Raw genomic sequence first — 25,903 nt, 5'->3', positions numbered from 1 at the left:
CATCTCGGATGTAAAGTTTTAGTCCTTGATACCCATCTGCATAGAAAAGAAAGTTAAGTATAATATTCTTAACGAACCCATAACAATAATAAAATATGCTGAAGTGCTTGTTCCTAGGGCACTTCCTATGGAATTCACCTATAAGAGTGGAAGTGATGTCACTTCTAGATGTTAAAGGGCAATTGATTCTTATGGAACTAATAAAAAAGATACATGACACATGGTCGAGGAATACTGTTAGTGGATTCTAAATTATTTTTTGATGAGTTTTGAAATTTTACTTTGTGATTAATGCACAACCAATTATATAAAATTGTTAATTCAGAGATTTAAAGTTTACCATAAAATTTTGATTAGTTCGAAAACACTTTCACTAAGATGGAGATTTTAAATCGAAATTCATTTATGCATAAGACTTTTAAAATTATTGGATATTTTATTTTAAAAATGATGGTAGATTATTGGGAAAGTTTCAGAATGAAACAAAAGAAAGGTAAGGTTAATTGGTTAAGTCGTAAGATTAGTCAATCAATATTCAATAATAATAGAAATAAGTGAAACAAAGATATGTTCAATATGTTAATAGACAAAAAGCCCAAATTCAAATCTACGAATTTACTATTAGAGTGATTTTGGTCAAACTAACTTCATAAATTAGATGATTTTTTCTTTTAATTGGAGGAGAGGGGATTCAAACCATACTCTCTAGGTAAGGGATCATGCATCAACCAATAAGCCAAATACCTAAGTGCTCATAAATTAGATGATTAACTAGGTAGAAATTGAAATTTTAATCTATAATGAATAATCCTATTTGTAAGTATTTAAACCTTTTCTAAAGGTCATCTTTCTTTGATAAAGGGTAACAAAAGAGATGTGTCTCTTGGAGAAAATTTATATAAAAAAAACTATTAGAATGAGCCTTAAAGTCAATTGAGATTGGTCAAGATTTAGTTCCAAACATGCAATCATATTATCCCATATTGAATGATTAAAGGTTTTCATTCATTAGTAAGGCATCAATTATAAAGGTTATAAGTCTATTAGATGAAGTCCATGAGATTGATATGCTTTGCAAAAAATTTGTAATATGTTACAATTATGAAATTCCTATGCATCAAAATATAATCTCTAAATGCTCTTGGTCGATGTATCATTGAGACTAGACATTAATGATTCTTAGAGACTAGTGCATTCTATGTTTCTTATTGGGAAGTAAATAACTGATTTCATAGATTGAAGTACAAAGATACTTGAAACTAGAATGTAGATGATTATTCTATGTACAAGTTCACTGAACATGACCCTGCATGAGAAATGCATTTAGTATCTTACTGTAGTGTCTATGCAAATATTTCTCATATGTTAGTTGTATAAATACTTTTTAGACTTGAAACACCAAATTGTATTATATGCGGAGTGCTATGTATTTGATCATATCCCTATAAGTTTTACTAAAGATGCCAAAATAAAACATGGTTGGTTGTATGATGAAGCATGTGAAAGTAAATGAGTAGTCAATAAAGGATCATCACCCTAAGTGATTTATGAGACATTTCTTAATAATTCTTAGTTAATATTAACTTGTTGAAGTACTTACCAAGGTGACTTGGAAATTATAAAAATGGGTTTCATAAGTTTCTATAAAACTAATAATCTAACTTTAAAAACAAATATGAAGATCAATAAGAGTAACACTATACCATGCTTTTTATCATTTCTGGGATATATGATGAGAGAATAAATTACACTAACAGATTGTATAATGAAAGATTGTCAAAGAACCTTTTGACTCTTCTAACAATTGAGTGGTCATGATGCATTGCTAGATGTCAATTTTGGTCTATAGAATTGAATTAATTAATTTAATAAAAATTATAATTTAATTCCATTATCAACATGCTAAGAACCTGATGGGTCACACAAAATAAGTTCATTATGAATTAAATTGGGAGTGTGATGATTAAGTTGGACTTAAATTATAAATTAGGTTTTTAACTTACAAAGACTTAATTAAAATAGTTTAATTAAGTATAAGGCCAATGTTATAATTAATTATAATATTAAAGCCTTAATTGCAAACAAATAAAGTAAATTTATTTTAACTTTAATTTATAATGACTTAATTAAAAAAGTTTAATTAAATGTTAGATCAATATTATAAAGGGTTGCAATAGTGAGGCTTTATTTACAATTAAAAAGTTAATTGGCTTAGATATAAATATCACTTTTCAACTACTCCTCATTATACAAGTAAAACGCAAAAGTTAGGTTTTTTGAGTTTTTAGAAAACTAACAAAAAAAACGTAGCCACACACTTTCTTGAGTAACTTGAAAAAATAGTTTTCCAACTTTTTGTTTCGACTAGAAAGAGTGTGATTGTATGGAGAGGATAAGTTGTTGTCCAGCTTACTAGCATAAAGGCATATTTGAGAAAGCTCCCTCCTTATGAAAGTTCAAGTGCAATCATGTGTGCAATTCTTAGAGGCCAAGCATTTGAGTGGCTCAGGTTCTTTACTCCCATTATAATGTCCACATATTAAAACAAGGAAGAGGTATCATTGTGATAGCCACATCACTTAGTAGAGGTGATTTTATTTTTATGATTATTCCTCTCTTTTAGTTTTGTTTGTATTAAAACCATCAAAGAGATCTATGATAAGTATTGAATGTTTTTATTATTCGTTTATAACTTTTTTGTTTCATTCTACTACGTTTAATCTGATTATGTCATTCCCAACATAAATAACCAAGGTAAAAACCTTTTCAAAGCACTTTATCATAGAACAATCTCTAAAAATTTAAATCATCCCTAATATGCTGCTTGCTTGCAGAAAATCTTGTATAAGACTGATAATTTCGCCTTTCGTTAAAAAATGAAAGTGATTTGTTTTCATTAGTGCAGATGTAGTCAAATAAAGTTTCACTGCGTACTGAGGGTACTTGATTAAACTTCTTGTACTCTATAATTAATGGGAGAAATAAACTTAAACAAACAGAGCGACATTTTATAGCTCACCTTCAAGCCATTTCTATTGATTTTTTTTAAAAAAACTTTTAATACACCCACATTTTACAACACCAAACCATGTTGATATCTCATATTTGGTCCTAATATGCTGGAGCAAAGCTTAAGACCACCGATCAAGATAAGGGGAAATTCAAGTCTCTTCTTAAAGATAGCATTTGGCTCGCTAGGTATGTGGTTTACTTATTGCAACAATATGGATAATATTTGGAATGAAAAATGCTAAAATGTAAATCTATATATATATATATATATATTAACTCAAATAGTGTGAAAATGAGACATTAAATCTTAACCTTTAAAATTTGTAATATCTACACATTATGCTATTATTTCTGTCTTTTGAATTTAGGCCATTTAACAATCAATTACCACTCTATAGCAATGATTCCGAATTAACAGAGTAAAGTGCAGATGGATTACCCCCAATCAAATATGGCTTTATATGTATAATGTTAGACAAAGCATAATACATTAAGATAAGATTCATTTAGTTTTCTGTGTATGACAATTGACAAATGCCAATTTCCCAAAAAGTTGTTGGTCTCAAAATCTTTTTATTTCCCACCCCACCATTCCGATTCCCCCCATATGATATCAACAAATAAATAAATAAATTATATATACTTCTTTACCTATCATGACTTTTGCAGCCATAGTTTTGGTGTCTCAAGTGATTGCTTATTAGGAGGATTTTTTTTAATATAAAAAAGTCACAAAATAATTTGATTTGGATACACGTTGCCTCACTACACCAACCAATGAAAATGTTAGGACCTCCTTCCTTGAACCAGTCATGGAGTAGGCCGAAGGACCTTATCTACTTCCCAACCCACCATTATTGACCTCCATTCTCAATAATCAACATTTGAGATCCAAATTCCTTCAGTCCAATGATTATCTATTTTTATTTTTGTCAGTTTGTTGCAGAAAGAGTAATCAAGCATGTGTTGTCATTGGCCAAAACCAACTGTATCCACCAATCTTATAATTCTTTCATTAAATTGTAACATTCAAACTTAAAACCGTTTAACCAATTAAATCAACCTAAATTGATATATTCTAACCTTGTTGTAATTCTAATCGGACTCTTTTTCAACTCCTTGTTGATACATGCATCAAACAAACGTTATCAAGGCTTGACAAAGCTGCCACTGCCAAACCAACCAAAAGAGTTACTATTATTACTACAAATTTACTTTCGTCCAAATTTGTCGGTTGGATTTGGCCTCGTGTGTGGATTGATTTTTTACTTTTCATGTCCAGCTTTGTTCCAGCTCTTTCTTAGTTTTGAGGCCTTTTTTCACCCTTTTCTCTAATCTTGAGGTCAACTCTTTTAATATTGAGTTGAACAAAAACCCATAATCAACTCCTATAAAATCAGATGAAGCAGTCAACATTAAGAAACCAAAAAAGAAAAAATGATTTAAAGGGCAGCAATCTAAGGATTGTTAGGGTCCAAACCCGAAATTACTTGTAAATTAAGAATAAAAAAAATCAATAAGTGGAAGTTTCTAAATCGATTTTTTTTCAATTTTAATAGTAATTAAAAAATTTATGTCTTAGTCAATACACACGCATTCTATTTAAAATATGTACATGTAATTAAATTCATCAAAATTTTTCAAAGTGTCTAATATTTTTGTAACAATTTTGCTTGGACTATAATTGAAAGTGAAAAATATTTTTGCCCTTATGCCGTTCAGATCGATAGAAAGAAACATTAAAAAAACATTTATTATATTACCTTCGAAATTGGAACTCCCTTTCTTTTGGAGATCGAAAAGCAACATGCAGGTGCAAGTCACATGTTAGCCCACCAGCCAGTGATACAAAGTTCGCTCTCATTGGCGGACTCAACTGTGCTTTCCCAGTTCCCAGTGCCACTTGACCGCACCCTAGGCCTAACCTTGTTTGATTTCTGACCCTCATCATTGGTCCGTGCCCGGCGCCGCTCAGCTTAAAATTAAAAATAATTTGATGCAGCCCCGTTGTGTGATGTAAGTCAGGAATGCAAGAGTTTAAACCATGTGGAAAATATAATTAATCAGAATTAGTTGCTAACTCAATTACTCATGTGCTACTTATTTGCCTTCTTAGCAAAAATATATATATTAATTAAATAAATAAGATAATTGAATAATATCGAAATCAAGCTTAAAATTCTATATTCAAGTCCTGTTCATGACAAGTTGGGCCCCCGAGTTTCGAACAAGTAACTCCACTCGTGAAAATCTCTAAAGATGACATTTATTCGATGTTTTAACTTTTTTTTGTGTCACAAGTCACAAAATTTTGATTAAAATAATGAAGGGCCTCAACTCTCATTTATATAAAATTTCAATTGATAAATTTGTTACATTGACAAAAGTTTTTTAATTTGAAGTTTACATTAAGATGTTCGATCCTTGTAATTGAATAAAAAGATTTAATAAAATGATTAAGAGTTAGTTTTTATTATACAGTTTAAAACCCAATAAATTTTTAGATTTAAAAAAAGTATTTAAGGGAAATTTTGTTAAAAATATTGTAAATTAGGCTATTCACAATTAAGGTGTTTAACCTGCTAATTAATGAGCTCTGAATCAACTTCTTAAATTGGGAACAAGGTTAAAAAACTATATCAAACTAGTGGTAATTAATTATTACTATAATAAATGAGTAATAGAGGTTGCCGTCTGCCTTCCAAGAAAAAGAAGAGTAGAGCAGGCATTAACGGCCTAGGTTGAAAGGAAGCAAAAGTTGATAGTAATCCAATTAAATCAACTTGAGTGATATTGTGTGGGAATTGAATTGTCATGGGGTCACCATCCTCCAATCCTTACTGCCAGGTTGTGTTAAATCAATGGCTCGAAGTACTTAAACTGAATAGGCAGATGGCCTACTGGAACATATCCCAAACCTTTTCACCGCTATAATAATATCAATGATTCCTTTCATACGTTATCCTAGCGGTTGCTTTTTCTGGCTACACGGATTTTCCTCAAACTTGTTGAAAGCTCATGATCAAGACACAGGCAAAGCCAAAATCTTTTTTAATAATGCTAGCAACATAAAAATTATGCAACTTCTCTATTATTCTTCTTAATATCCACACAAATAAATATCTCTCCCTTTAACCTTAACCGCCCATTCTTTGTCTTCCTGTAGCCATCCCTACGCACCCTATTTTCTTCTACCCAAAGAAAACAAAAAGAAGAAAAGGAGATGAGAGAAATTTGATGAACTAAGGTGAATTCATCAACTTCTTCATCAAATTTCTCAATCTCTTTCCTTTGGTTCGGGTGTCTTTTCATTCAATCCCAACTAACTCAGATTTGTTGTTTGTTTTCTTTCTCACCTTATTATTTTCGAAAGAAAAAGAAAAGGTTTTTTAGTGTTTATGTTTTTGTTTTGTACCTAAACAAAGGAAAGGTTTTTCAGAGATTATATGGATATGGGTCTTTGTATCTAGACTTGTTATCTTCAATAAATATTCTTTGAGGGTATAATTTCCAGTTGTCAGAAACCCATATCAGATCTCAGTAACCCCACCACCATCTTCCTTCATCTACCTGTTTCTGGGTGTATCCACTAAACCTCCTTCTTATTACATGACAGCTGTTTAGGTTGTCTGTACGGTTGAGTTCTTTTCTTGTAGAAAAAAAAGGGAAGAGAAGCTTTGTTAGCTTTCTTTTAGGTCTTAGGGTTGATTGAGGTAATTTTTTGTTGTCAAATTTTGTTAAAAAAGAAAAAGACTATTTTTTTTCTTCTTATATTACTAATCTTTATTCTGATAAGAACTTGACAAGGGAGGCCCACCTCTGGGGTTTGGTGGGCTTTCATATTAACCAATAAAACCCCCTTTGTTTTTCATCAAAGTTGGGTATTCCTGTTGTTCTGTTGAAGATCCCACTTTGTTTTTGAAGGGAAGGGTGAGGGAAGAGGAGAGACAATTGGGTTCTTCCATTGATTTTTTTTTTCCTTTTGCCTTATATAATTGAATTTGGACCCATAGAAAGAGTTCACCTTTTTTCTATATTTTGGAATGCTACTTTACTTCTTCATCACTTGTTTTCCCTTCATCTTCTTTTTGAAGTCCTTAACTTTGAAGCCACTCCCAGCATGGGCAACTGAGATGAGATTATTGTCTCTCTGGTTCTGGAGAGAAGTACCCTTTTTTTCCATTTTCAAGTCGATAAAAAATAGTCTTAGTCTTAGTTATTTTACCACAATCCCTTCCAAAATGTCTCTAAAAAAGATGTCTTTTACTTCAAAAGTTGATAACTTTGAGGAGGTTGAAGAAGTGGTGATGTCAGTTTTGGACTTACCAGAATTGGTCTTAGAATGCATTCTTGAAAGGCTACCACCTGCTGGTCTCTGTAGTATGGCAGGTGTTTGCTGCTCTTTGAGAAGTAGGTGTATTAGTGATCATTTCTGGGTAAAGCATTTGAAAAAGAAGTGGGGTAGAGTTATTGGTCCTGCGGCTTATAGAGAGTGGCAATGGCATACTGCTTCAAGAAAGGATTCAAGTCATGTAAAACAGGGGAAGCCAAAAGGTTTGATGAGGATTTTATCAATTGTTAGGCCATTTTGGTGGGTTAAATCAAAGGTTGATGATAGTAGTAAGCAGAGTTCTTTGCCAGATGATTCAATCATGTGTTGGTATCTTGCTCTTGAAACTGGCAGATTCTGGTTCCCTGCTCAGGTCTATAATCGTGAGGTATTGATTCTGAAACTCCAAATTCCCAGCTGTTAAATCAGCTATACATTTATGCTAGTTCCAATTTAATCAGCAGATTCTGTGCTGTTTATTCTAATTTTGTTTTGATTCGAAATTCTTTGTCCTGCTGTTTTGCAGAATGGCCATGTTGGCTTTATGTTGTCATGCTATGATGCGGAGCTCAGATATGATCCCCGTACTGACACTTTCCAAGCCAGGTAATTTGGGAGATGGCCATAATTTTGATGGTGGTATTTTGGTTTTGAAACTTTCTCATACTGTGTCCTGGAAGATGAAAGTAGGTTCTTCTTCAGAGGATCGAAATACGCCTAATGGTTGGATATTAATCTGGTGATTGACATTAGATTGGTTTGATAATTTTAGGTACCCTCCACATGGAAGGAGGGCCATGGCCATAGAGAACTGTGTGCCGTGGGAAAGGCTAAGAGCACCACCTATTGATACTTCACCACACGATCTTCATATTTCTGATTGTTTGAATGAGCTACGCCCAGGTGATAACATTGAGATTCAATGGAGAAGAAACAAAGAATTCCCTTATGGTTAGTTCTTCATATCAATTTCTTGCAGTATTTGATAAGTTTGTTTTGTTTTGTCTTACTCTAAAGTTACTTGGAATCCTATCCCGTGGGGGCTCGTTAAATTCATTTCCAAAATTTTCCTGAGGAATTTTAGGTTGGTTTAAGTTGAAAGAAAAAAAAAAAAAAAAAGAGCAGCGTTTCGTACTTCCAGGAAAGATCTGGTGCAGTGCCCAGAAAGATGAGTTCGCATATATATATTTCCATTGAAGAAGACCTGTTCAACCTTAGTGATACCATTATTGACTGTCACAAAAAGCTGGTTACACCGAATATCATCTCAACTTTTTTTTTCTTTTTTTTGAAAAGTATCATCTCAACTTCTCTGATGGGTTGAGGAAAGCTTTTAATTATAGTACAAGAATTAAGCAGCAGCAGGCAACTTGTTATAAAAGGAATTCTTAATCAAGTATTGTTGATATCATTTTTCTACTAATAGTTTAATGTAATGGGTATGCCATCAGGTGAATATTAAATAATTTATATTAATCATTTTATAATGATTTTATTGCTGATAAGATTACCATATATGTTGCAGGTTGGTGGTATGGTGTGGTTGGTCACTTGGAGTCATGTGATGGGAATGAAAATTATTGCCGTTGTCATAATAGTGGTAAGTTGATCTCATCTTTTCTTGTTTGAAATGGTACTCTTCCATTGGATTGCCTAGAAATGGGAATCTAGCAACTAATTGTCTCTGGAAATATTGCTTTCATACTGCAAGCATCCCATTTTATCTGCCTTCTAAACAACTCCAAGGGGCATATGTACCTAAGCTGACAATACAAGAGAGAAAAATCCACCCGGTTTTGAAGAGAGAGAGAGAGAGAGAGAGAGAGAGAGAGAGAGAAGGACCAAGGGAGTTTCAAATTTTGCTATTTAGGTTGAATATTCTTAAAATAAGACATGAACAAATTGTGGATGAGATGAATATAAAGTTAACTTTCATGGATGACACGCAGTTTGGGATTGGTCGTTGTCATGAATCCCATTTTTCCAATACATGGGCCTAGGTTGTGCTGTTGGGTTGGTCCCCAAGACAAATCACTGTCAGCATGTCATAATTTCCACCAGCATTGTGATATCTTCTGTCTCAGCAGAATATTTATGGCCAACCACACTGAGAGAACCCTGTGTTTCCTATGGCCTCTGTTTGTGCTTATTTGGAATCTTTCGGCTATGTGGGGCGGCAATTGTTGTTCTACACTTCCTACTTTTCATTTATTTTCTGTCTTTTATCACAAGTTCACAAACCACAGAGCTCAAATGCCCCACTAGTGAACTTACATCAGCACCAATTCCCTTATCCTTTCTCCATCACCGTAAAAGAAGGAAAGAATCTCGTTGGGTAATCATTTGCAACTTGAGAAAGCAGAAACAGCACATTTGTTGCAATAAATAGATAAATATACTTTAAGCAGACAAAAATGCCTCAGTGTATAATTGTAAAAGCTTCTAGCTTTTATGATCGTGCAGTTGTTTGAAGTCAATTTTAGACAGGGTAAAGGCCTTCATTCATTTCAGTCCAAAAGCTACATCTTTTTTCAAAAGACGAAGTTGATTTGTGTTGTCCGTCATCTTTTTTATTCTTTTGGATAATTTGTTTCGTGCATTATTGTATATCGCAGTTTTGAGATTTCAAGAAATTTTCTTTATTCATTGTTTACTCGCAGTATTTATGGTGGAACTAACTGGAAAAATGAAAGATGTGGTTCTCACAGGCAGTGTATTACTGTAATGGTATTCAGATAAAAGCTTCAATTATTGCTATTCAGTTGAACGTACAGTGTTAAATCCTGCATCATAATTGATGTTCGAGTGTTATTGCCTGGTTCTAACATCCAAGTGATGCTTGCAGACACAGTAGTGTTGGAGTTCAATCATTACACCCCTGGCTCAAGGTGGAGACGCACATCAATCGATAGGAAAGACCATCGAGAGGAGGGAAATGAGGCAGATGGATTCTATGGGGGAATCAGAAAACTTAGCAGTGAGGAGGAGATTACTACATGGAAGCGGCTCTGGCCAGCTGAAATCCTGGAATAGCCTTGTGCAGACAAATGCTTGCTAATGTCACCGCGATTTCAATACAAATGGCCTATTTTCCTTCCAACTAGGCAAAGCTTATCAGGTTTCTGCTCTATAAATGGTGCTCCTGGAAATTGAAAATCGACTTCGAAGTTGCAAGAATGTGGAGTTAAAGTTCAATGTTCATGTAAAATCCCCTTATTTATTGGCATGTCCCACGATTATGTAAAGGTTTTTTGTCGATAATCATTTGGGAGCCCATTGATTATTCGAGGAATAGAGAATGGCAACTTTATGCAAACATCATATACCCTGTAGAGCTTTGGAATTGTAAATTATCCTTTGTTTCCAGCCTTATAATTTTGTTGGAGCATTATGACTAACTGAACAATATGAAGAAAGCAAGAGAATTTGCTTTTGTCTCTCTCTCTCTCTCTTTCTCCTTCGTGCACTTGCATACATGACATACACTCAACTTTAAGGAATAAGCAAATTAAAAGTAATTCCATATTAACAAGCTAGGGTACAAGATGCAAACAAGTTTCTTTTAATAGATAACCCAAGTGTTAAGTTTAAGTCATATGAGGTAATTATCATCCTTTTAAAGAAATCTTGAGCATGACCAGGTTAGCTCTCGTATAACGGAGCCAGCAGCTAGCTTACCAGGCTTTACAAGAAGATCAAGAGATTAATCACCATTTTCCATACAACATAGACTCACCCAAACATCTAGGGGCTGTTTTGTTTTTCGGCAAATTATAAACACAATGTCTAAACAAAAACAAAAGTAAAGATTGGTGGCACCTTTTACTGCACATACTTAGCCCCATAGCCCATACAAAGCAACAACTTAGGTCTATATTGTACGAGTGTCATTCTGGTCACTCGAGACACACCCTTTTCCTCATTGTATTGGGTTAATCCCATGGACTTAAAGCTAAATTTCCTTTTAATATTAGTCTTTGACTCTGTTGCATATGAACTTTTAGGCTTCTCCTCGTTGCTTATTTTTCTCACGGATCCACTCCTGAAAAGGAATTTCTTGAATTTCTGGCTCTTGCTTTCCATTGTACAAGCTTCTCCACTTGCGCTTGCACTTTCTCCTTCTTCCACTGTTGGAGTGATCACATTGGTCTTTCTCGGTTTTTCATGGCCCACTTTAACAAGCCTTGCTCTCCTTGCAAAAAGAACCCCTTTGGGCTCTGCCAACTTTATTGGGGTTTTCTTTGCTTGTTTCACCTGTTCTTGAAGACCCACTTGCCTGTTTTGGTCTGGAACCCACATCAAAAAGGCTGATTCATTGCTCTCCATCCTCTTGTTCAAGTTGGGCTCTGATTGTTGCGTTGGTAATATGAGACCCAACTCATTGATTTGCTGCTGGCTCGAGCCTGATGAGTCATAGGTTCCCTTGCGGCTTATCTCCCTAAATGGTGACATGGACCGAGCCCGTCTACGATTTTTCGCTTGCGATTTCTCAACTATTTCTTCCTTGACGTTCTCCAAAGCTACCATGAAGGGATCAAAATCATCATTCCACAAGCTCCTACGTTGAAATGGAAGTTTTAGGACACCAGTTGGCGACCTGGGAGATGACAAAGTCGAGCTTTGTTTATCATACTTGTTGTCATTGGCACATTGAAGTCGCGGCGGAGGCTTCAGTGGCAGGACTTTCCCACCAGAAAATAGTTCATCAGCGAACGCCATGGCAGGAAGTGATTCCTTACGACCATGGTTCTTATGTGGATCCTCCAATTTGGACTCGGACTTTGGCTCTGATTCGAATCCATATTCGTCAACATTGAAACGACTCCCAGTTTCAAACTCGAATTCATCAATAATGGAATTTGAGTCTTCAAAAGTTCTTGGTGTCGTTGGCTCAGTGTCGAGATCATATGCAGCCTTCAGGGTGTTCCTAGTGGGACTAGTTGGGACACTATAGAAACACAAACCTTCCAAGCTGATTCTCCTCGGGCTCGCCGGAGCACTCATATAGAAAGGATCATTGGGCGTTTGAGGTTTCATGCTCATAGTTTCCTTTGTGCTGCAAAAGTCTAGGCTGGCCATCAATTCAACTATCAAGATCGTCGGCTAGCTTTGGATTATAGATTCTGAAAACAGACCCGAATTCTCGCTCCTGAATTGAAGGGAACCCCACAGTGACATGCATGTATATATTAAAACCTCGGTCAACAGCTTCCAAATTATTCTTCAAAGCTTAAAACTAGCCAGCTACAAGTATGATACCGAGAAGAAATTACGGGTTCATGTCCCTAGCTAGCTCTCTGCTACCAACAACTTACCACAAGTACTCAAGATTACATTCAAAAGTGCGAAACTTGTTTATTGTCAAGATGTTGTAAGCATGACTAACAGTTTATCATCGTGTCTTAATAAAATTGTAAACAACCACGCCAGGCCTTGTGGTTTTGCGAATGATCCGAGACCAGGCATTTGTCTATACAATTGTTGTCTCGTAGCATGTACGGCTGCCTGAAGATACCTGGCTTTGTAATTTGTAAACAATTTATAAAAGCTGAGTAGAAAACAAGTAGTTTTGTCTTGATTTAGATCTTAGGTATCATTCACGCTAAATGATTGCCGAAGGAAATCAAACATATCCTACCACTTGAGTCACGGAGCTGAGCTTCATAATTTGCAATTAATAATAATCCAGACATTTCCATGTCAGTCAACCTCAAAACCTGCTCGTGACATATTCCATGAGCAAATTATGAATATGGTGCTGAATATTGCATAAATTTTAATAATAAATATAACTCACTGTTAGTTGTTGGATCGTGTTAGTTTTTTTTTTCAAATTTGAAGAAAGAAATTTTTTTTTCTGTTTTTTTTAAAAAATTATTTAATAAATTAAATGTTCAAGTGTTGTTGGATCTTATTAGTTAGTTTCAAACATAAACAAACTCTTATGCGGTAAATCATTAGAAATTCTCATAAAATAAATAATAAAAATGTGTTATATTAATTGTAAAGCATATTATAATTGTCTTAAATGTGTGTATGCATATTTTTACTTTGATAAATGTAAGAACGTTTTATTATAAAGTGAAAATTCAAATCTTGAATTTTAAAATTTTTAAAATAGAAATAATAATTATTAAATCGAATTTTCAATACGTTAAAAATTAAAATATAGAAATTGATACTCAATTGCTCTAATGTAACGTGTGACAAGAAAATAGAAAAGCCGAATCAAATCGTTAAATTTGTGCTACTGGTGGCTTGAAAGAATGGTGAAAAATTCAATTTAATACGATTTAGTTTTTTAAAGAAAATTAAATTGAATTTTGATTTTGCTTTTTAATTAAAATCAAGTAAGCTCAATTTTGTTCTTCAAACAAGATAATATTTTTAAAAAATTTAAATTATTTAAAAAATTTTAAATAATTTTTTAATTACGTTTTATTAAATCTTTATAATTTTATTTTATATTAAATTCATTTATAATTAATTATTATTAATAAAAATATTATTTATAATTTTATATTATATAAAATTAATGTGATATAATAAATAATAATGTGACATATTAATGTAATATGATAACATTATTATTTATCATTTTTATTTTTCACAGCAAATAGATGTAAAATGAGATATTTTGGTAAAAATAATTAATCAATAATTAGTTGTAAATATCTATTTAGTTTAAAATAAAATTCAAAAAATTAATTAAATATAATAAAAAATAAAATTTTTATTTAAATTTTATTAATCAAATCAAATGGAAAAAAAGTAGCAAGGCTTCAAAGCCGTTCGATTGGGGGGAACCATATCCTTGCAAAACAAAAATTTATTTTCCCGGGTGTAAGCCAAAGCAGGAATTACTAGTATAGAATGGGAGAAATTAAATGAATCTTCCATGGAAACACAGTTACTGAACCTCCCTCAAGCCCATTACATGAACTCACTCTCCTCCAAGCTAAAACCCCTTCTTTCTTCTTCCTCTTCTAAACTTGTACCTTTCTACTCACTCTCTCTTTCTCTGAACCCACACCACCAACCATCATCAACAACAAGAAGAGTTTTTGCAACGAACAGCGTCAAGCTCTCTGCTGCTGATGCTGCTGCTGTTGCTCTGAAGGAGAGTTGGTTGGACTCTCTGTCTTGCCCTTTGCCTGACAGCGGAGAGGATCCGACCCGGAGTAATGCGGATTCCAATTGGGTCATTGGTATTGACCCTGACCTCTCTGGTGCCTTGGCTCTCTTGAGAACTGACTCTTCCGGTTGCTCCGCCCAGGTACATTTCGCTAACAGTTTAAAGTATCAGTTTTTTAAAAATATTATCTTTTTCTATTCTTCAAGGTATTCTAAAATTGGAATGAATTAATTAATTGCGTTATAAACATTTTGCAATTGGTTGGGCATTAATTTTTTTGTTAAATTGTGTATGATATTTGGTTTTTTCATCCAACGTTTTAGGTATTTGATTCGCCGCACTTGCCTGTTCGAGTTGGGAACAAAGTTCGGAAACGTTTAGATGCCAGGTCTATTGTTCAGTTGGTTCGAAGTTTAGAGGCTCCAATTGGTATGCTTCCCTGGCTCTCTCTTTCTTTGAATTTTTCCAATGTGTGGTTCAACCATGGAGAATAAGTGAACTGGAGGCCTGGCTTATGTTTACTGATTCTTTTTGCTATCTTTGTATGGTCATGATTTGGTAGTGTTTATAGATACAAGGTTGAAATTTTATTTTTCAACTCCACTTTTACTTCTGCATTGATTGGGCTTGCCTTTCTTCAGGTACTGCTGCATATATAGAGCAATCTATCCCCTATCCAAAAGATGGGAAACAGGTCAGCATTGTTACCAAACAATGGAATTTTGTTCGACCTTTCCAATCATTCTCTTATCATTCCTGGCTCCGTCGTCATCATCATCATAATTGCTGTTATTTGTCCATTTTTCTCGCAACTCTAATTTGTTACCTTAGGTTATCTGTTGGTGCTATCTCTGTCCCATCTAAACATTCTCTGTTTCCTCTTGCAAATTCTATTGGCTTAAATGTTGTTTAATTATTTTTATTTTTGGTACTTATGGAAACCTATCGAGTTGATCTTGAACTACAGAAAGGGAGGTAGCCCTTTCCCATCCCACAAATCCCGGCCTCCCCCTTCCAAAAATCAAACCTGAGACCTTCAAGTGAAAATCACACTCTAGCTGTTGCAGTGTCCCTTTGTGAACTTTCTTTTACATAGTTGGGAAAGCATCTGTACATCCTTATTCTCCTACATTCATCACTAGGAAAAGAAATGACCGATCAATTGTTGCAAAATTTTAATAGTCTTGCTGAAGTTACTTTCTTGTTTCTTAATCTAGGGTTGGTGGAGTGGAGGATTTGGGTATGGATTATGGATTGGAATACTGGTTGCCTCTGGGTTTTCTGTGGTTCCAGTGCCGTCTTTGTTGTGGAAGAAAGGGTTTGAACTCACTGGAGCTGGTTGTACAAAGGTTGGTATATTACTGTTATTCTGTAATGATTGATTCATGCCTGTTGACCTAGTTATGATTTGAGATAAACAAGGTAAACAGTGCATTTATGTATGCATAGAAGTGAAATAACTTGGGGTTGATAAGAGACATGTGGCAAGGAAAAGAGAGTGCAATCATGTGTGTGTGTGTGTGATCACTCTCTGAACTACAATTTTTTTAGATGCATGCAAAAAATCAGTTGAGTCATTTTTCTTAACTTGCTGCATATTGCCTTTGAATTGGAAATGTGAAGCTGATTGCACTTCTAGCCTTTTTTTCCCCATCTCCTTCTCTTTTCTTTTTCTTTGGTGAAGGGGGTGGATGGGCAGTGGAGTTGTTTCTCAGTTTTAAAATTTACAACTGAAACAGTAGGGGAGGTTGCTGATGGTAATGTATTATACTTATAACATCACTCTATACTTGTACATGCTTTGAAATTTTAATAACAAGTGCAAACAATTGATGTAAACAAAGTAAATTGGATCTTCTTCTGAAATGAGTTTAAATTTCAAACTTTTCATGAACTTGACACGTTGTTTTCTTTTTCTTTTTTTATTTTAAAGTTAGAAGAAATTTTATTAATGCAATTCAGTTACAAAATTCCTTCAGTAAGGAAGAGTCCATAAAACCAGGCTAGGTGACAATTTGAGGCCCATCATGTGACACCCCATACTTTATACTCTGACTTTGGATAAAGGATGTATGGACAATAAATTGGAGTCACACTTTTTTGCATGAACCTTTGCCATTTTAATGACTCTAATTTTGTGAAGGAAGTTTCAAACAATATGGTATTTTCTGTAGCATTCCTCATGTACCTTTGCCTTCCCCTTTGGTAAGAAGGTGATTCGTGGCACCTTGACTGTTGCATGTGCTTACGGCACAGTAGCTGCACCTGTGGGTCTAAGTAATTAAGCGAACTTTTTGAAGTTTTTCTTTCCTTGGCCATCAGTCTCAATCATTGCATGCAGCATAGTGTCTTAAGTTTCACAGCATTAGTTTAAGCTATTAATGCTGCCTCAGTTATGATTTTTATAAGTTTCCTTTATTTATTATCATTCTGGGTTTTGACAGGATGATAGTCGGAGAATTGCATCAACTTTATTTCCCTCATTGAGTGATCTATTGAAAAGGAAAAAGGATCATGGTATGTGTTCCTGTTTCCAAAATATAGCATTCTAATCTATATTCATTACTGTTAACACTTAAGCTTTATATAATCGCCAATTGCATTCTGTAGAGTTTCCTTCCATCTGCTTTATTGTAGATCCAGTTACAGTCCATATGATTATTCTTTTTCTTTCCCCTTTATTTCCAATAGATATTTGTCTCATTTGTTACTTAAAAATTGCATAGAAGCCCTCAATAGCTAAGGCTATGTGAATCTTTTTTTCTGCCTTCTTGCTCTCAATCAATGCTGGTGTAAAACTGTCTCTTATCAACTTGTTGGTTAATGCTACTCGGCAAGCCCTCTGTGCCTATGCTATCTTTTAGCCTTGACCTACGAACTGGTATATTTTTTTTAAAAGTTGTTCCTACACTAATTATGGAGATAATAAAGTTAGGTGATACAGTTGCTTTCTCATCCTCACAGAGTCTTCAACGTTTGCAGGAACCAACAAGTTAAGTAGTTTCAAGGCCTTCCTATAAGGAGACCATAGAATCTGAGAATGACCATTCCCAACATTTAACAACTGAAAGAAATGCAGCCTGCGGAAGTACTAAAAACTGATGACCATAAATATGCTGCCACCAAACATCTTCAGTGATTCATGCAGTGTGCATCATGGATCACATGCTCCTCGTTATTTACTTTTCTTAGCAAATGGATTTTTCAAATTGTAGATTTGGTGTTTTGACCTGAGATTAGAAGACAAAGTTTGATTTAAGCAGGGTCTCGTAATTTCGTTTTTAGTTCTTCTCTTAGTGGCATTTGTTAACTTGATTATTTTCTCATTGAATTCTGTTTTCTCTTTGAATTTCTAAGGACGGGCTGAGGCACTTCTCATTGCTGCATATGGAAAAGGTCTGAGAATGAAGGTAGATCCGTCACTTGTCATAGAAAATTTGGTCCCATGAAGCCGGCAGTTTGTACCAGTGGCCAACTTCCTATACCGCAGTTCATCTTTGCATTGCTGCAGTTTGAACTGTTAACCATCTGGTAAGGCTAATTTGAATGGTTAATGGTATGAAAGTAGGAGATTATAGACTGCAGCTTGAGGATTGCATTCAGAGAGCTCTAATGTCTATAAACTTATTGAGAGTGAGCTGGCTTGACCGAAGTTGTATATTTTATCTTTGTGGAACCAATATCCTTACAAGGTACATTGCGCTGTAAGTTAGCATATGAAGGAATATTTTAGGGAACCTAAAATTTTTTTAATGAAAAGCATATTTTTGAAGCAGATCCATTCTGCTTGCAGTTTCACTGTGCAATTTTGTATCTATATTTCCTCCACTGTTGCTGTGATATATCATAATTTAGCTGTTAGCCTGTTATCATAAGTTTTCAACATAGTTTCATTTTCCATCCTAGTAATTAGGATACATGTGGAAGCAATTTCTCTTGGTTGATTAAATTTGGTGCTGAATGTATTTCTTATAAGCGCTCTGAATTCCATGATTAGTTGCATATGAGATTTGCCTTGGAGGGCGGTGACCTTTTTCCCACCAAGCATGATTGAAACTAGTTAAATACCATTTTGGAGATTGTGGGGGTGATGAATTAGATCATGCTGTCGTGAAACAGCATACACAGAGGAAATTATTATCCATAGTGCATAGGACAACCAGAATAGTATTGAACTCATGAAGATACTTGTCATGGAATTGAAAGTCTGCAGCCATGGCAAATGTTACAGAACAATTCTGAACAACCCAACAACTAAAATTACATGGTACCCAAATGGACTAATGGGGCTTCTGAATCAACAAATATAAAAAGGCAATTCAATCCAATGTAGTGCATCTCTTTCCAGTCCTAAGAACATTGTAATTAAGTGCATTCAAAATTTAAGAGACAGGACTTAGATATAAGTAACAAGATATTTTGAAAGCAAAATTCTACTCACCATCTAAATCCTTTTCCCATAAAGTAAGAATCTTGCTGTGGCAGCATTGCATACAAAAATGAAACATCTAGCGGCTAGTTAAACCATATTCACATTAGATATCATTCCTTTGTTCTGCCCTCATGTATATTACTAGCTTCTCCACATATTCTCCTGTCCAATGTGAATATTCAGCACCTCTAGCAAAGGGTGATCTCAAAGATGACTCCTTCGAGATTTGCAACCACAGAGCGTGTCCCAGCTACTTCATTTATCAGCATACCATGCCGAGTAGCTTCTGTAATAACCATTGAATCCATCCTGCATATAGATTCCAACATGAATAAATGGACAGCATTTTGACACTGATTGTTTGTAGAACTGACACCATGCTTGCACCATAAACAATATATCATCTCGAATTTCAGGCATACTAAAGTATTAAAAAGAAATAAAACCGAGAAAAGATCAAAATCATAATATGTTAAACATAGTAAATTCTAGTGTGTTTAACATAAAAAAAGGGTAAATTCTAGTGTATTTTGGCAGCTTTTATTCCAGTAATATTTATAAATAAATCACTTAGATGAAAAATCCATGGCTGAGAATAAAGGGTGCAAGAAGAAGGTTGGAAACTACGAGGCAGAAGTCATCAGGTATTCAGGTTTAAAATTTATAAATCATAAACATGGCAACCCCAAACAAGTAAAGGTTCAAACATCTTAAAGGTAGTGTGAAATCCTCAAACTTCACTACTGCAGGATAGAGTTAACAAGTCAGCACCATGTTTGATATCCAAGAACATCTTATTTATATTTATTCAAATTTTGAGTTAATTACACATTTGATACTTAAATTTTGATACAATTTACATATTGATATCTGAAGCAAAAAAAAAAAAAATACAATATATTCCTTAAACTTTGAAACTATGTATCATCTTTATCCAAATCCAAATTCTAACACCGCTAAGCCAAGGGGCTTATATATGTAACGTTTGATCAATAGTATCATGTCATATTTATATCACATAAAACAATCAACATCCTTCTAACACCAATTAAAACATATATATATATATATATATTCTTTTCACGTGGACAGTAATATTCCTGTTCAAGATCGACCAATGGTTGAATGCCAAGTGACATCCACATTGCATCCATGTGAAATTTTCACAATATTTACCATTTTTATTTAATACATGATGTATTCATGGCATAATTATACTAGTCAGATGCTGTATCCCCAATAAGTTATATAGGTAAGTTAATGGTGTTAGAATTTGGATTAACATAGTACATTATTTGGAAAGTTCAGGGTGTACATTGTTCATTTTTTTTTCTTTACGTATGACTACCTTACAGGTGTCAAATATGTAATAAGGTCTTAAATATTTGTACTTTTTAGAGGTAAGTTGTCCATTTCATAAAAAAATATGTCTAACCCTCTGTAAGTGAGGGAACAACCCTGATGGTATAAAACGGCAAACTTTTAAACATGGATCAAACTGAAATTTGCCTAAACCACATTATTTATCCTAAACTTTAAGAAGACTGTCCAATTCTCAATAACAAAAATCAGAATCAACATTTGGGAATGCATAAAAGGTTAACTGCTTTAAGTGTAGCAGGGAACAGAGGTTCATAGCCTTTTTAACGTCATTTTTTCATTATGAAGTAGACAGGTTTGTAATCAATATAGTCAGGAACAATGGAGGAAGAAAAAGAAAATATAACAGACTTACATTTTTGCTCGAGATACATATGCTAGTATGAATTTGCAATGGCCACATCCCCTGTTGCGCAGGAGCTGTTCTACAGTATCAAAAAGCAAAGGAACACTTGACTGCTGGAAGCTTGGATATTGTCAAGGGCAGGTTTTTCCGTCTCAAGTTGTCTAACAGCAACTACTAAGAAGGAATGAAAGCACATGAAACGAAAAAAGTGTAGTTTTTCACTATCAAGTTTAATGGCAGTTTTTTGTGCAATATATTACAGTGGTCCAATCAGGCCATCACATGACCAAACAGCATTTAAAGTTGGGTCTACTTTTATGCCATAAAACAAAACAGACTTCTACTACAATAGAAGTAACCAATGAAAAACCAGCAACAATAAAGTTAAATGAGTGTCATTCAATTCCTGGAAAGAAAATAATGACTTGGTCAAGAGGATGAGTAATTAAAACAAGTATCTAATAAGTTATTAGGAAGAAACAGACTACTGTCATATCCTATGATAATTGTATGGAAGGATAGTGTTTAGACGGTGCTCAATACCTAGACAATCATGATAGAGCATGCTCATTCCTGGCTTTTGCGTTATGTTGTTCTCAGTTTCATCATTCATAAGCTCAATCTTTTTCCTTGTATTTTATGCATTGCTTGAGAAAAGGAATAATTAATAGAAATCAGGATATAAATGTCAGCACCAAGTATCAAATCAAAACCTCCAGGATATTTGTGCAAAATCCTGTTAATGTGATCAGAATTTCCCCACTCTAGCTTCTCAGCATCTAGTGCTGCATGTAAGATGTGAAAAGAGGACATCAGCTAATCCAAAATGAGCATTTCCAATCAAGTTTATTTCTCTCACCAGCACTGCAACTAGGATTTTCAGAAGATGTATTCAGCTCTATGTTTCTCCTCAGGATCTGCATATGATTGGCAACATGAAATTTAGAGATAACACCTACCAAATATATACCTAGCACTGAAAATTAGTTTTGTGATCTTGCCTTCAGCACTTCATCATTATGATCAGTCAAAAGAATTTGATGACAAAATCTGCTGCAGAGCATGCCAGTAATACCTATAAGGTGGCAGGAATCATGCCATGGCATCAAGGCAAAATAGAAGACCAAATGCACAACAAATTGATGAATACCAGGAAATTCCATAAACATAATAATAAAAAAGGATATTTCAGAGAAGGAGAGCTGGAATTAGGACTAAAAGCTAGAGTGGCAAGATCCAATCTTTCAAATATAATTGTGGTCTATAACTTGAGCATGCTAAAAAAAATTTATTTTCTACATAATAAGCCAATTATAAAACTCAAGATTGAAAAAATTCTTTGCTCAGTCAAGCAATTAAAAATTGAGTTTTGGTTGAGTTGAGCCAACTTGACTGTTTGCAAACACATAGGACTGCCTAAACTCTTTCATCCTATTATTTCAGAAAGCAAGCAAAAAAATATGACAAGACCTAACCAATACATCAAGCTTCATCAACCAGCTAAACCATGAAGATGCATTGAGCATTTGTCATCAACCCTAATCATCTTGTTTTGGATGAGAAAAATCTTTAAGTAGAAAGACAGCTCAATGAACAAACCCCTGGGCCCCTTTTCTCTTCAACCAAAATATCAGCATGACAGCAGATATACATACAAACTATACATGCACATAAACATTCATGCTCCAAATCAATAAAGACTGCCAAAGTGGGGTGCATGGGGACTAACAAATTATATACTATCACCCTTCCATCCATCTCCTCGAAGCAACAAAAATCTACCAGTTTTAAGCACCACAACAGAGGATTGTTCAAAGGGCTAAGCACATACAAGCAAGAAATCAGATTCAGGTTGTTAACTAACAGCCAAATGCAACGCCTTAATAATTAATGATTAGTGCCTTGGAAATGAAAAATGAAAGAGTAAAATGTATTAGACTATGACTCACCTACACCAGAGCCTAATTCAATTATGGAACATCCTTGAAGCATCTCAGCATTTTTAGAGAGATAATCATTCAAAAGCATCGCACCAGGCCATACCAATTGTCCTGTCAAATCAAAATCAGCTGTTTCACATATAGTTAGTAACTTATATACAATTTCAAAGCAACTGTTAGACCAAAAAATTCAAAAAAAAAAACGCACAATATATTAAGAAATAGAATAAATGATTCTTAGCATGCATATGACATAGAATCAGAAGCCTTTAGCCACAAGTACAATGTCCAAATCATGACACATCAAGTGGGTTATTTTGGTTTTAATATCGATGAGAAATTGCAAATGGAAGATATGGGGAAGTGCCATAGAATTAGTGTAATGTTAGATCAAATGTGAATGATAAAGTCAAGGAAAACGTTAAATTCAGAATAGAATTTCCCTTTAAGATGAAAAGAGTAGAATACTTGGGCACTAAAGAGTTTTGTCTTGTTTCTTTTATTTCCTTTGGTCCCAACACTTTACCTCCAATCTAGTTATTCATGCAAATTACTTAGTAATGAACATAATTGGTTAAGTAATAACCCTGGTTCCTAGAAACTAAACTAAGACCATCTCCACGGGCATTTATCCCAGTCTCTGCTTCTATCAGAACAATGACCAAAGACAAGTCACGTGAATGATACTTAAAAGATAACATGAAGAAATTATTAGTTCAATTTTAAAACGACTTTAACAGGAACATATCAAAATTCTTCGACATATACAAAGCCTTTATGGGGTTTTTGTTTTTTCAAAGAGTTAGGATACTAAAGCGAACAAAGTAGAGAATCCCACAACCAATATTGAATCTTTTCGAAGAACATAAAGGAACTTTGATTAGCCAACTCAGCGTATCTTTACGAACAGAAAAATGGGGTTGTCATTAACTAAAACAAGAAAAAAAGAAACTTACTAGAAGCTGATTGGAGACAAAAGAGCTGAAGCACATGAGACCCAAATGTGTAAGTAGTTAACTGGTAACTGCAGACATTAACAGTCAACTTGTTTTTTTTTTTTTTGAATTGTATGAATCAAAAACAGAGAGACAGAGATTTTTTAGAGAGAGTAAGAGAGAAAGGGTGTGGAAATACTTGTCATTGATGAAGAAAGCTTCGTCCAAGCAAACGATATCCTCTTCTTCTTCTTCTGGCCTGTCCCTTTTCTCTTCCTCAAGGAGAGTAGAAACCTCCGATTTGATCTCCATTGTTGCCCTTTGGGAAACGCACCGTAAGGTGAACAGGCAAAAATATATATACTCCGACCATACGTGCAGAAATGGGCCCGCACGGGGAGTACAATTTTTTGTTCCATTCAGTAGAAAGATTTAAGGAAAATATAATTTTAGTGTATTTTAAACTTAATTTTGCTAATAATACTCAACCCTGTTGGAGATTTTAATCTACACAAGTTTAAAATTGAAACCTGCTTTGATATCATATCAATTTTAGAGTGAAAATGAAAATTGAATCAAAATCAAGATTGGGGAATTTGAGAATTTTGGCTATTGATTGTATTACATTCCATCAATTCAGCTTTATAGAATTTGAGAAACTATATATTCTTATGTCTCTAATCTTGCATTTATAACAACTAATCATCATCTTAATTAGTTAGTAATAGAATTAAATTAACTATTTGTCACTTAATTAATAAATTTTTCAAACACATGATTCTTGTATGTTATAATTAATTTTTAGATTCTATAATCATCTATACGTATTTTTAATCACATATTTCACACTAATGAGAAATAAGATTGATTTTGAATTTATAAATAAAAACTTTTTTTTCACTTAATAATCATATATTTAGAGTTGAAAATGTAAATTTGTGACACTTATCATTAGTCTCTTGTCAATAGCAATTTTTAATTATTATAAAAAAATTTGTATTTCTTTTTCCCAATCAAATTTTATTAACATGGTGATTGATTTACACACGTTTAAGTGATGTTTAGTTTGACATTATTATTGCAATTGAAAAATTACATTTGAAATGCGCTGTGAAAAATTGTTATAAAAAATTACCATTTGAGAATTTTTATATGTTCTTTTATTACCACAACTGATACTAAAAAGGTTAAGAAGGGATTATCTTTTCCACCATTTAAGTAAATTATTATTAAGATGTATTCAAAATTAAATTATTGTGAGATTTAACTTTTAAAACTTATACAAATTTACAATTTTAGATTTTCTTAAGAGAGTTGAATGCTAGTACATAAATTATAGTTAGTATTCCTGCTATATTTTCATTTTAAGTTCAAAACATGCCAATATTTTTGTGTTGGTATGTCGTCAAGGAATTACATACAGCCAACCCCATCACACTACAAAATGTTCCTCCGTTTTCACAGATGAACATTTGAAAAGCTTGAGTCAGCTTGCACTTCTGAGTTTCTCACCACCCAATGCTTGAGTTGAATTCAACTGATCAAATGGGAAAAGGAAAAACCAGAGCACCTACAATCTTGTCAGCTGATTGCTGGTCTATCCTCCAAATTGTAGAGAAATGTGCATGACCAATTCTAGTCTTCTCCCATCCTGCTGAAACAACACCATATCCTTTGACATTTGAGCAAGTCCACAGGGACTTCAGGGCATGCAAAAAACACCACAAGTCTACACTTTCAGACAAGAAAACTGGAAAATTTTGAGTTTGTATACTTTCCAGGTAAGTTTGAGATGCGTACTCTCTTCGTTTCTGGTGTTAACACTTCCTAATTCTGTTAAGTGTGTAATGCATGACAACAGTATTGTAAATGAACAGATCAGAGGGTAATGTTTTCGAGTCATTAAGTGAACAGCTTACCCTCCTCGATGCAAGCACCTTACAAAAATGACAACCAATATCCTCATTGAGCCTTTCATGAATACATTGACATTTCCATCATTTTCTGTTTCATAACTTCCATAGCATTCCATAACAGAGAAGCATCTCCTATCAAGGTCCAGCATTTGCAAACATTTCACCCATTTGGAAACCATGAGCCCCAACCTAACCTTACCCTTTATAAGTTGCCTAAAAAATATAAACTAAATAGCAAAAAATAAAAGAAAATAGGAGGGCTCTAATCTTTCTGGAAAAAGATGAAACTACAATAATATGTTTAGACTGGAAGGTGATGTTGATTAAGTGGTAGCAGCAATAATAATTTAGCCACCCTATACCTATATCTACATGTGTTTAGTATATATTATACTAATTAAGCATATTAATGTCTTAAATCAAACTAAGACACTTATCTTGGAAATTGTCCTGCAGTTTATTATTATTATTATTATT

At 33.9% G+C, this 25,903-nt stretch overlaps 4 protein-coding genes across 10 annotated transcripts in view; 2 read left to right on the top strand and 2 right to left on the bottom strand.

Annotated features, from left to right (window-relative positions):
* The first annotated feature begins 6,881 nt into the window (after positions 1-6,881).
* LOC110412201 (F-box protein At2g32560-like) lies at positions 6,882-10,775 on the top strand. 2 transcript variants are annotated; one of them, XM_021422709.2, is made up of 5 exons: positions 6,882-7,730; positions 7,869-7,948; positions 8,115-8,293; positions 8,868-8,942; positions 10,003-10,069. In XM_021422709.2, exons 1-5 carry the CDS (start codon positions 7,056-7,058, stop codon positions 10,065-10,067), a joined length of 1,074 nt encoding a protein of 357 aa, XP_021278384.1. In that variant the 5' UTR covers positions 6,882-7,055; the 3' UTR covers positions 10,068-10,069. The 2 variants fall into 2 exon arrangements, with proteins under 2 accessions (XP_021278384.1, XP_021278383.1); XM_021422708.2 differs by lacking the exon at positions 10,003-10,069 and adding an exon at positions 10,188-10,775 and having other exon boundaries at positions 6,894-7,730.
* A 3,404-nt stretch (positions 10,776-14,179) lies between these two features.
* LOC110412471 (MutS2) lies at positions 14,180-18,269 on the top strand. Of its 2 annotated transcripts, none has more exons than XM_089782932.1 (6): positions 14,180-14,618; positions 14,801-14,906; positions 15,119-15,171; positions 15,695-15,826; positions 16,922-16,995; positions 17,841-17,873. In XM_089782932.1, exons 1-6 carry the CDS (start codon positions 14,241-14,243, stop codon positions 17,842-17,844), a joined length of 747 nt encoding a protein of 248 aa, XP_089639058.1. In that variant the 5' UTR covers positions 14,180-14,240; the 3' UTR covers positions 17,845-17,873. The 2 variants fall into 2 exon arrangements, with proteins under 2 accessions (XP_089639058.1, XP_021278680.1); XM_021423005.2 differs by having other exon boundaries at positions 14,182-14,618; positions 16,922-16,994; positions 17,835-18,269.
* Positions 18,270-18,636: 367 nt separating this feature from the next.
* LOC110411878 (Putative methyltransferase family protein) lies at positions 18,637-23,854 on the bottom strand. 3 transcript variants are annotated; one of them, XR_016350986.1, is made up of 9 exons: positions 23,710-23,854; positions 23,532-23,599; positions 22,585-22,704; positions 21,637-21,710; positions 21,495-21,552; positions 21,319-21,420; positions 20,645-20,756; positions 18,919-19,218; positions 18,637-18,827 (listed from the first exon to the last, which is right to left on the bottom strand). XR_016350986.1 is itself a non-coding variant. In XM_089782881.1 (8 exons), the coding sequence occupies exons 1-8, from the start codon at positions 23,820-23,822 to the stop codon at positions 19,098-19,100; spliced, it is 768 nt and encodes a 255-aa protein (XP_089639007.1). In that variant the 5' UTR covers positions 23,823-23,854; the 3' UTR covers positions 18,637-19,097. The 3 variants fall into 3 exon arrangements, 2 of the variants coding, with proteins under 2 accessions (XP_089639007.1, XP_021277906.1); XM_089782881.1 differs by having other exon boundaries at positions 18,637-19,218; XM_021422231.1 differs by having other exon boundaries at positions 18,637-19,218; positions 22,585-22,686.
* A 924-nt stretch (positions 23,855-24,778) lies between these two features.
* The window catches only part of LOC110411879 (SNARE-associated protein-like protein), a 5,220-nt gene continuing 4,095 nt past the window's right edge, over positions 24,779-25,903 (bottom strand). Inside the window, exon 4 of one of the 3 annotated variants that reach the window (XM_021422232.2) lies at positions 24,779-25,164. The gene's annotated coding sequence lies outside the window, so the exon portion shown is untranslated. Of the gene's footprint in view, positions 25,211-25,903 lie in introns of all 3 variants that reach the window. The other 2 variants (XM_021422234.1, XM_021422233.2) reach the window with 2 other exon arrangements.

This window comes from Theobroma umbraticum, unplaced genomic scaffold (assembly GCF_002168275.2).
Source record: "Theobroma umbraticum cultivar Fairchild unplaced genomic scaffold, ASM216827v3 scaffold_95.0, whole genome shotgun sequence".
NCBI classification, from domain to species: Eukaryota; Viridiplantae; Streptophyta; class Magnoliopsida; order Malvales; family Malvaceae; genus Theobroma; species Theobroma umbraticum.
This window is presented reverse-complemented; position numbering and strand designations above follow the sequence as displayed.